At 43.3% G+C, this 12,016-nt stretch overlaps 1 protein-coding gene across 1 annotated transcript in view; it reads left to right on the top strand.

Moving 5' to 3' along the window:
• The first annotated feature begins 7,952 nt into the window (after nt 1-7,952).
• Nucleotides 7,953-12,016, top strand: part of LOC121692603 (potassium voltage-gated channel subfamily H member 7-like) — a 50,410-nt gene continuing 46,346 nt past the window's right edge. The window contains exons 1-2 of the mRNA XM_042071331.1: nt 7,953-8,465; nt 9,222-9,452. Of these exons, the coding sequence (XP_041927265.1) occupies nt 8,390-8,465; nt 9,222-9,452 (307 nt within the window). The 5' untranslated portion in view covers nt 7,953-8,389. The remainder of the gene's footprint in view (nt 8,466-9,221; nt 9,453-12,016) is intronic.

Here is a 12,016-nt window from a genome sequence, read left to right as displayed (position 1 = left end):
GATCTCAAAACATCCTGGGGAACACTAATAATTCGAGCTGTTTGGCTATTGTGTGGTGACAATAGAGAGACAAACAAAGATCAGACTGACAGAGAACAATGTTTTTTTGGCACAAAGTCTCTCCCCCCTCCTCCCTCTTTATATCTTTTGGCGACCCAGTTGGGGGTGATAAGATCACATTAGACTGCGCAGGTTGGAATTAAATCATGTCTCTGATGACTCATTCTTTCTTAAGCAGACACCCCTTCCCTCTTCCCCCTCCCACCATGAGCCCTCCCTCCATTCAACACTCTGCACCTAAAAGGACGTGGGATGTCTGTGTTCACTTGTTTGAGATAAAAGTCTTTCTTCTTCTTCTCCTTCAGCAAGTCACCCTGTCTCCCACTAAGGGGGTGACTGATAGTGCGAGGGCTTAAGCGCTATGGGCAGGATGGATGCCCTGCTGTGATGGAACCATAGCCATGAACTGTTTTTGTAGCCTCGTGATTGATTCTGGGACCCAACAGTGTCTCCACAGACTTGCTGGTTTCAGCGAGCTCAGAATTGCCAATTTGACTACATGCGCTAGAAGATCGTGTCAGCTACAGAGGAAACAACAAATCACCCAGAGGACCATTTCTGTGACTGGAATTTATCATTCCAATGACTCTCAGAGGGACTCAGAACTCTGGCAAATATTTCCACCTGCAAACCACCAAGCAAAAAACAGCAACAATTAAGCCTCATTTCCACACATGGAGTCAACACAGTGCACCAGAATGGTCATTTTTCTCAGCTGTAGATTTTTGCACTTAATGCAGCCAGGTAACGTTACATTGTTCCTGCTGCGTCCCTACTGGTCAATAGAATTACTAATTCATTCCCAGTTCATCATCATCATTACATTCCTGATTAAATACAGTACCTCATTACATCTCGTATTTAAGATGGTAATGTGAGCTTTTTTGTTTCACATGTGTCGTCTTGCAGCGATTCAGTGCAGCAAAAGATGATATCAGCTGTCTTTAGTCTTTAGATAATCTTTAGTCTGCAGTCACCTCAAGTGGTTACATATGTTTTGACTCAAGTGGAACATATTTCTGGGGTGTTGGCATTTCCTTTGAGTCACCGCCTGTGCTGCCAACGCAGCGTGGCACAGTCGACAGATAAAGAGACTGGTTCCATCAGGAGGACTTGAGGACAGCGCACTCCCCCCCCCCCCCCCCCCCACCTCCCACCCCTTTGTGACAAGCGCTCGGTGGCGGCCCCTGTCGTGTCGCGCGGTGACAGTGACAGAAGACAAAGGCGCGGGGTTTACGACCGGGGGGCTGTGCTCTCTATCTGTGGGTGACAGGAGGGCCTATCACCGCTCTTACGGGCTCTGTGCCGCGCAGAGGATTCCCACGAGACCCACGGCCGCACCTCCCTAAAGATAGAAGCACTCGGGACAGAATGGTGAGACACTTATCACCTCTGCAAATGAATGGAAAAATCTGAGGCTAGCGAGGGCTGCCCTCACGTGTTCACCTCCAACAAGCTCAAATCCCAGGACTAGCTCTCTTTTTCCACATCTCATGAGAGTGTGATATCCCTCTGAAAAACACAGCAGAGGCCAGCCCTGCAGTCTCAACACAGCCAGTCTAATATTACAGGAGCTCCTGTACTCGAAAGGAATCGCAGCCAGAAACAACATTTCTGAATTGAGGGTAAAAACCTGCCTGTCTGCGCCTGCCACGTGAAAAGACAGTAGCTCACAGTCATATTGTTTTTGCTCCTTTTCTCACTCGGGGCAGATGTTTTTAAATGCGTGCGGAATGTGGGGTAAGCCCTGCACTCTATTTTCACTGTTTGTGGTGAGGGCTGGATTATTTTTTTAGGAAAGGGGCAGATAGGCCCAAATGAGGAGAGAAAAAACACTGTTATGTGTTACTTATAAACTCTGGCACGAGTATGCCTAATGGTGTTGGGTGTGATAGGAGCATGTGTGTGTGTGTGTGTGTGTGTGTGTGTGTGTGTGTGTGTGTGTTTGTGTGCGCGTGTGTGGGTGAGCACATGTGGTGTGTATGGGGGCAGGGGGGTAGGGAGAACGGGGAGGGTGGATGTGAAAACATCAGGGGCACTGCAGGAGAACTCAGATGCTGCCGTGGCGTGATGGCGTGATGCCTGGATTAGGCACTGTACGCTCGCTGCTGCTTTCAAAATTGCTCCACATTCCCAGAGATTAAGATAAAAATGAATGGGCGCCGGCAGTCTGTCAGGGGAAACGCCGGCTCGAAAAACAATCAAGTGTGGCGGCACCCCGCGGGCACCCTTTACAACAGATGAACATTACCCTCTCTGATCTACTGTACTTCATGTCAGATTTGTGGAAAACAACATCAGGGCACGACAGCCCATAGACCCTCAGAGCATCACTACTACAAATATTCCTGCATGTGTGCCTCAGTTCAATTATTTTATAACGCATGTTAAAGTGTGATGAATATTACTTATTTTCATCATGATCAAATCTGAATGAGCAGTTTATGCTAAATATGGACATATAGCTTTCAAAATGTAAAATCTTGAGAATATCCTTATTTAAAGATAATCCTGCATATATCTAACAGATCAGTGGTGTCTGACTGGATATTTATGAATGGCTGTGTTTGCCCACTAAGACCCAGTGCTTCCGATGTTCTTGTGTTGTGCCCTAAGCACAGAGATGATGACCCCCTAAGAGGGTCATCATCTCTTAAGGGGAAAGATCAGTGGAACAATCCTTGACAACAGAGATACATCAGTCCAATTTCAAGGGTAACAAACCTCCACAGATGTATAACAGCAGTATATGTCCATAATCCCCCTTTTATATCTCTTCTCTCTCCCTCTCTCACTCTCTTTCTCTCTCTCTCTCTGTCTCCCTCTCTCGCTCTATTTCCCTCTCTTGTTTTTTTCTCTCTGTCTATTTGTTTTCATCATTACATGCACTCATTTTCTCTCTTACTCACTGCTGAATAGTATAGTCTAAATGTGTGGATCGTTCTGTTGTTTTCATCACAACGCATTACAGGGATAATCACTCAAATCAATGTAATAAATTGAGTCTTAAAGGGAATCCTGCCCCACAGACATCTCTACTCTCCCCCCGATGCCAGACATCTGTGGCTCAACAGCATCCACACCACCTGCCATTCAACTTTAGCTTTTGTGTGTGCACAAACATTGATGTGCACTGTGGTGGCCTGAATGATTTTGTTGACAATACTGAGAACCCTGAAAATTATGGATTTTTTTTTGCATGGATATTGATATATTGATAAGTATGAATATTGGGGGATGCAAATCTCAGGTTGCATTTTATTTATAGCAGCGTATTTATGGCACATTGAGATCAATTTTTAGTCACCAATGTGCGGATTCTGCTGCTGAATTCCGGAGAGCTTTCTCCACTCCCTCCTGCAATCAATTACTGTCAACATGAAAATCATGAGGCTGAACACTTCCGAGTAGCAGCCATTGTAGCCCGGAAACTTGGCTGGAAATGTTCTTGGAGAGGCGAGTTGAGAGGTCGCAAAAGAGCAGATGTAATATCTGTGCGGTGCATACCCAAAGGCAGTGGGGCCTTTGAAGGAAGCATTCTGCCTCATATGGGATTCTTAAATGGGGTCAACCCTCGCACGCAGATACTACTATAAGCCTTTGATATCCTGTGTGTTGCCAGCCTCTTGACCAGAGTTCCTGGTACCTTGAATTCCATAATACAGATGGTGAGTTTGTCTTTTCAGCCCTATAGTCTAGTCTTTCAAGTGATCTCTTAAATCAGTTAAAAGATAATATACAGTTAAGAACAAAATTATTCATACCCCTGGCAAATATTGATTTAATGTTGATTTTCTCTTGACCAATATGTTTGTTCTGACTGAAAATGACAATGTGGTACTGTAGAAACATGGAATCAAAAAAAGAAGCATTTTCATCTTTTTAAACATTTTTATGAAAAATGGCGTGTCCACAATTATTCATACCCTTTTAAAATAATCACTGGAAACATCTTTATTTGCTATCAAAGCTTTCAAAATGGTTCTTATAATACGTACCAAGCCACTCCATGTCTCCACAATGATTGTAGACCGCACCTTTTTAGCTGCAATCCGGGTTTTGAGGCAGGAACTATTATTTGCCTTCACTCTGGCCACTTTTTTGATGTTGACGTCTGGACTCTGGCTGGGCCCTCTAGAATATGACATTGTTCTCTGTTAACCATTTCTTGACTTGTTTGGCTGCATGTTTTGGATCATTGTATGGTTTAATGGTCCAATGATGCCTCTTGGGGCAGGTCTCTTTGCACACTGCCTGATCTTTTCCTCCAGAATCTCTGTGTAGCCTCTTGCTTTAGGGTTACCGTTTACTTTGAGAAGGTCACCAGGTCTCCCTGGTTGAAAAACATCCCAAAAGAATACTTTTCTAACCCCCACAATTGAAATGGACATGGTGTCATTGGATTTTAATGCTTCTTTTTTATGCCAATCTCTGGGTCAAAAAAAATTCAGCGAAAGCTAAATTCTTTGTCCAGGTGTGCCCTTAGAAAGGTTTCTTTAAAGGAGTGATCCATGATCAGCATCCAAGATGACCAAGTGATTCATTTTGATTGATCAAGTGATTCATTTTTTTCATCAAAACACCATCCACAATGTGGAGAATAGCTTGTATAGAAATGTATTCGTTTTGGGTGTTTTTCAGACAATGGGTCCTGGTGAACTTCTCAAAGTAAAAGGTAACACTAAAACAAAGGGCAAATTGAGAACTTTGGAGGAGAAGATCTGGCTGTCTGCCGAGAGACCTGCCCCAACAGGGTTGTGCACAATTTGAATTGCAATTCTGCTTCCTGTTTGCTATCTCAATTGAAATGCAAGTGAAATTCAAGAATTGAATTAGAATTGAAGAGCCAGTTTCAATTCAATTCTGGAATTTTGCACAAGCCTGTGCCCCAGTAGGCAGCATTGGACCATTAAACCACACAATGATCCAAACATACAGCTAAACAAGGCAAGAAATGGTTAACCGAGAACAATACCAACATTTTAGAGTGGCCCAGCCATAGTCCAAACCTCAATCTGTCAAAAAAGTGAGCACAAGGCCAGAGGGATGGCAAATAATTGCTCTTGACTTAAAACCCAGATTGCTGTTAAAAAGGTGCAGTCTAGAATCATTGTGGAGACATGGAGAGGCTTGGTAGGTATTATAAGAACCATTTTGAGAGCTGTGAATGCAAATAAAGATGTTTCCATTGATTATTTAAAAAGGGTATGAATCATTTTGGACACGCCATTTTTCATACATTTTTTTAAAAAAAGATGAAAATCCTTCTTTTATTGATTCCATGTATCTACCACATTGTCTTACAACCTTTTGACATGTGGTAGGGTCATTTTTAGTCAGAACAAACATATCGATAAAGAGAAAATCAACATTGAATCAATATTTGCCAGGGGTATGAATAATTTTGTTCTTAACTGTATTTGAGTGATAGAGCAATGTCATTACATCAATCCTTTAACCAATTCAGTCCAAATAAGGGGATAGGGACAGTGTACTACATACACAACTTTTAAACCCCATTCATGCATACATGCACACACATAAAAAAATCAATGTACATGGTGACATATCCATGCATAAATGTATGTATGCATACATAAGCTTGGTTTCAAAACAGACCTGCATCACTGTTAAAGTCCCCTACAGGTCCTCTGGGTCTTGTCTTTGATGCAGTGTGAGTAATCTGTCAAGTGGACCAGTAGCCTTTGTGCAACTCTGTGATTTAATAAAATCCAACACATAAAGCTCTTAAGCCTGAGGGGACTCTGCATTGCTCTAAGCCACACTATGAGCTCAACTCAACACTTAACGTCACGTACACAATACAATTGAGGACAAATTCAGATCCATTTTTTTCTTCCATTTTCCTTTAAAAAGTAATATTTTAGCAAGGCACTCAGCATGCATGCATACACATCTTTTCTCTCTCACACACAGAGAGAGAGAGAGAGAAGAGGTACAACATGTCTTCTGAATAAACATGACATTTTCTTTTGCAACCAACATTCCTTAGGAGGGACTGTGTTCCCTCTTGTCTTGTCTGATCAGCATGCACGCCATGTGTGTGATTTATCACAAGCGACTTTCATGTGCCCGTAATAATGAAGCGTGGATTGGATATTCTGCCAGAGCTAACCCTTACCCCAACAATATGCTCCCTGCATACTGGAGAAAAAAATAGTACTTTAAACAAGATGTTCAAGACTGCCAAGCAGAGTATGAATTACATATTGAAGATGTTGCTTCGTTTCTCATCCTTTTGATGTCTTTAGCGTACCACTGAGTTATTAGTGATGAAGACTGTGTTCCATCGTATTTGGATTACATAATCTAAAATCTGTGATTGACAACCCCATATTCACAGAAGCTCAGTTTTATAGTGTTAAATAAGTCTTAGCAGTTGTTTGGGCTGGTGCATTATTGATGATTGAACATTTTGACTCAAAATTGTAATGGTATCCCTCTGTCACAGACTATTAATACATTTAGAAAATGGATGTGGATGTATCCAACACATCCATAGATTAGTTCATTAATAATTGACATGGTTGTTTATTATTGCTATTCTCCTTATTATAGTCTGACCAACATCTTAATTTGTTCCCTGTTAAATTTTAAGTATTATACTGTTTTGTATTTGTATATGTCACTTTGGACAAAAGTGTAATCATAACCATAATAAATTCTTCACAATTATATATTTATGGTATGTGCATGTATTTGTGTAGTCTCTTTTCACCGCGCAGTGTCACATTCACTCTTTGCTAAGCATTCTTTAGCGCTGATAACATGAATATGCACCTTCAACGTGCAGCTGAGCAGCTGCCAACATACAGTGGAAATGTGAATGGTTACACTAATTCCATGGTTACTGTGCGTGGTATGAAAAGGTCATTCTTTAAACCGGGTCGTTATACGTATTATTTATTTATTTATTTCTGCGGCTGCATCTCACTTGTTTCTCAATGGGCCAGATGGGTGCTAAGCCCTCTGTGAAATACACTGGCAGATGTTTCAGTACAGTAAGAGGGGCTTTTGGGCCTGCCCACATTTGCATTTTTCATGCTGCTTCAAGCCCACCCATGCAGCTTATAAACTACCCGGCAGAGCGCGTATGGATTAAGTTATTGTTGAATGTACAACTGTTACTGCCTCGTGTGACCACAACATACAATGGCAGGAAACGTTTGTTTAAAATAATTTAATTCCATCAAACTATTACAAGCATAACAGAGGGAACAAAGAGTGTCTAGAAGTGAGTAAATGCATGTACACTGTATTGGCAGGGCATGTATGAATATCGGCATAGGCATGTTACGCAATGTGTTCGACTGTTGAGGGTACGTTTGTGAGAAGCATCCGAGGACAAGAACAGTCTGTAGAGGGAGAACTAAAACTGTTTTATATGCCCCAAACGTTTCCCAGGTGAGGGCCATTAACTAATCATCTCCCCATTGCTGCTTATTGTCCTAGCACGGCAGCTACGCATCCTGCACCAGAACCCAGTTTGTTCCTTGTTCCTTTGAGCCATGTGCTATCGGGCGCTAGTGTTTGCTCGCAGGCTGAGGACTGTAATTTGCCCTGTGTGCAGGATGGTGGAAACTTCAGCACCATGGACAAGTCACTATGCGAGAGACCTTTCTCTTCACTAATCGCGTAGATGTTGCAAACTATCGAAAAGTGAAAGTAGAGGTTGTGGTTGTATTTGCTCTGCACACAGGACGATATTTATAGAAAATGTGAGAAAAACTGACGACATTTTCTTTTGTGGAGTGTAAAGGCTCTAATTACGCGCGTAACGGGTGGCAAACTAGACCCACGTGCCTTATGAGCAAAGCAGCACATGGCTCAGGTACAGTGTAATCGACGCCTTGAGGTTTGGCTTCCGAATCAGCCTTTCTCCTCCTCCCAAAACTGAATGCGCGCAGCTTCGCAATCGCACCGATCGAGGTGCCAAAGCTGAGCGCCGAGCGTTAAGCCCTAAAGGTAACGTCCCTCCCCCTGGCAAATGAGCTCCAGTCTTCCTTTCCCTCTCACCACAACGCTTCAGACAACGGCGGGATCGCGTCCATCTTTAGTTAGAGATGGTTTTACAACTCAGTCTGACTCGAGCTTTCATCCCCGGTTCCATGTGGCATCGGCGCGGAGTTCTTCAAAGGCTCCGGTGCGAGTCCTATCAAGACTGCGTCTAACTAACACCGGAAAGGTTACTAAGAGAAAAGAAATGATTTGTGACAAAGAGGATATCACTAAACAACAACGGTAACTTTAACAGTTTTTTTTTTAAAGCAGCCGCCTTTAAACGGCACTAGCTGAAGATCTTTCAACCATGCCTGTCCGAAGAGGTCATGTTGCGCCTCAGAATACATTTCTTGGAGTAATAATACGAAAATTCGAAGGACAAAGTAAGTACAAATTGTAATATGATAACCTTTCCAATACTTATCATAGTCTAACTGAAGTAAGCAATTGGTCATTGGTAAACAGACGGTGTTTGTACATCTAAATTGTGTAGCAGCATTCAAATTACTTTTAACATTCAGTCGTATGTCTTTTTGCTCGAGTATTTATTATATCCGTATGTATTAAATGCAAGCTGAATAAATACTGCTTCATTGTAATGGAAATGTTGAGGCCGTCACATGAACATTGTTTCACCTTTGATGAACAAAACAATTGTGTCTAATTCTTTGTGGTGGTGCTGGGTTGCCCCGTGCTCTGCTCTAGTGTAGGTAGGATGACCTGGGTTTTTCCTGTGATGCCCTGTTTAATACTATCTTACCACATGATCATGCAAATCCAGCACACACTATATGTGCTTTGTAAACACTGAAGTAATTAGAGTGCATAAGTATTTAGTGATGTCCTGAATGCAGTTTGTGGGACAGCTGTTCCAGATATGCTTATTGTGTACTCATGTTGGTTACGGCAAGTCATACATAACACAAGCATCCAAGTAGCATTGCACTTGTTAATTGTGGCTGGAATATTTGAACTCTGACCATTAAGTAGCAGGAAGTGGTCTATGTCATGATTAACAAATGCCCAGCTTGAGCCTCATAATGTTAACAAAAAGGCTGCAAAAGCACAGCAGGATAGATATACAAATGGAAACGTCAAGACATAAATGGTAACGCTCTAATCCTCTGCTCTCTCATCAGACAAGAAATTCATCATAGCAAACGCCAGGGTGCCCAACTGTGCCATCATCTACTGCAATGATGGCTTCTGCGAGATGACGGGCTACTCACGGCCAGACGTTATGCAGAAGCCCTGCACCTGTGACTTCCTGCACGGCGAGCTCACCAAGCGCCATGCCATCTCCCAGATGGCCCAGGCACTGATGGGCTCTGAGGAGCGGAAGGTGGAGATCACCTACCACCGCAAGGATGGTGAGTACACCTCACCCCCATGCCCCCCACACTCAATACGCTCTGCTTCTGGGAAAGCGGCTTTTGGTCGGGGCTGCTCTGAGAATCTTTAGGAGCTTAACACACACTTGCAAAGACTCTGAAAGGGTGCTACGGAGATAATGTTCCCTTTTTCTTTTTTTATAAAACAAGGGCTATTTCCACCACCAAATATGCCTGTCATTCTAAGAGCCATGTGAATGAAATGTGAGATTCAGTCATCAAGAGAGACTGTCTCTCTCCCTCTCTCTCTCTCTCTCTCCCTCTCTCTCTCTCTCTCCCTCTCCCTCTCCCTCTCTCTCTCTCTCTCTCTGTTACTAACACACACTTGCTCAGACACAGTCAGACAGAATCAAGCACATTTTCTCTCTGTTATTCTCTCTCTCTCTTTCTCTCTCTATCCCTCTTTTCCTTGCTCTCCTTCTGCTTTGCCCCACTGTCTTAAGCGTCTCATTTTTTTCAGAGATTTATTCCGAATGATTTGTGCACTGAACCAAAGTCAGGCAAGGCTCCAATAATGTGAGCATCCTCTCTCATATGCCAGGGGAGACTCAGACAAATCCTTCAGACATCTCTCTGAGCAGCCTTTCCTGCTGGAGAATTTCACGGGATCAAAAAAACACACACCCTGAGAATGATGGCATTAAACATCACATTTAACATCAGTCTTTTTAGTCATCTTGGGGGGGGGGGGGGGGGTCCATAAATATAGCTACCTGTGTTTGCCCTGGATGAGCAGGAAATCAGGAAATGAACAATGGCCATGCAGTCTTGGGAAAGCTAAAATTAGTAACCCTGGGCAAATATAGAAAAGCATAGAACCATAGGAGAAGTTTGCACACTGAAGAGAGCTCCGAGTATGTGTTGTTGACTGTGCGCTGCACGCTGTTGGCTTATCTTTGTCCATCTTGTTTGAAAATGTTGTGGGTGTCCTATTCCTCACTCTAGCTTTTCAAAACGGACATCATAAATTGATGGTGCACTGTGTAGGGATAGCTATCTGAAGGGCCAAAGATGAGCTGGGCAGTGTTGGAGTAAATGATGTGGTGCTGTAGTTTGCCGAGAGAAAGTTTTAATCAGTGGAGTCATACACTGTGGCTGACCTACAGTATAACAAAGGGCTCAGGCTGCCTTGCATAAAGGCTAGGGAGTAATCAGAGGCTGTCCAGCCATTGCAGGCCAGCCTGAGCATGGTCATTTAATATGGGCCTGGCAGTGAGGTCAGGTGTATGTGTATGGTGGCAGAGGTGGGGTGGGTGGGGGGGGGTGGATGGGATATCAAATATGCGCTACTCTATTTCTTATTATCATCCGGAGGCATGGGTCTGATCAGCCTTCATTATGCTCACCTTACAGAGCCTCATCGGAATTCACCTGTTGTCTGGATGCTTGATGTAGGATGTTGTTAACTCCCCGATGTTGATTTAGGTGTGCATGGCATCTGTTTGGTGCTATTGGCATAACATCACCTCTTGAATGCAATGAAGGTCCAGTGCATCTGTTGGCACCTATGCTACCTGTCAGTCATAAGTCATGGCACCCTGATAGCCCTAGATAGCCCGGCTTGGTTTTTTTTTTTTATTTCTACTGTGTTGTATTTACCCCAGACAAAAGTTAGACGTGCAATACAGTATAGCAGCTCAGCATTTTCCACAGTTAAGAAATAGAGACCTAATGTCTGCCGCTGTAGAAACACTGTTTTTAATGAGGATCCAAATAGCTTATAACACATTGATTTGCGATCCAGGACCGCTACCAAAATAAATCAATTGCCATCCCTCTTGTACACGGCTCTTGAGCACTTGATGGCAGGGAGAGGACTCTGTAAAGATGCAAGTAATCACTACAGCTTCACGAAACTCCCACACTGGTTAGATTAAAAAATGCTGTAGCATGCACAAACCTGTCATCGACAAATCATTGTGGAAAAAATGATTAAATGTTGATTTAGCGATCACAGCATTGGGATTTGGGGGTGTGGTAAATTGTGTGTGTATGTGAATGTGAATGCATGTGTGTGAGTGCATGTGTGGAGTGCATGTGTGGAGGGTTGACTTGTTCCTGCAAACTGGGAGCAGCTCCCAAATCTGCACTCAGTGGCATATGGAGACATTAGCAGCTGATTGACTTGGCACTTGTGGGAGAGGTGGCTTCACTGATAGTTAGGTCATGAAAGAATCTGTCTCGCAGGTGTTGTTCACTTTTGTTGATGCATCAATTTAAGCCCCTGCATGAGTGCATAGGTAGGTAGGTATGAGTATGTGTGTGTGTGTGTGTGTGTGTGTGTGTCTGTGTGTGTGTGTGTGTATGTGTGTGTGTGTGTGTACTGTATGTGTGCGTGTGTGTGTGTGTGTGTGCGTGCGCGTGAGTGTGTGTATACTCACACCCATGCCATGCCTGTGTTTTTGTAACATTGCCTGTCTGCTGTTACAGACCCATCTCCTGCCGCTGTGAGACTGAGCCCTCTCCCTGCGGTTTCAGTTCTGCCTGCCTGTCTGGCATTGTGCTTTTTTATCCTCTGCTGAATGTCACTCTTGGCCCCATGG

This window comes from Alosa sapidissima, chromosome 2 (genome assembly GCF_018492685.1).
Source record: "Alosa sapidissima isolate fAloSap1 chromosome 2, fAloSap1.pri, whole genome shotgun sequence".
Taxonomy (NCBI): domain Eukaryota; kingdom Metazoa; phylum Chordata; class Actinopteri; order Clupeiformes; family Clupeidae; genus Alosa; species Alosa sapidissima.
Note: the sequence above shows the minus strand (reverse complement) of the source record. Positions and strands in the feature narration are given on the sequence as shown.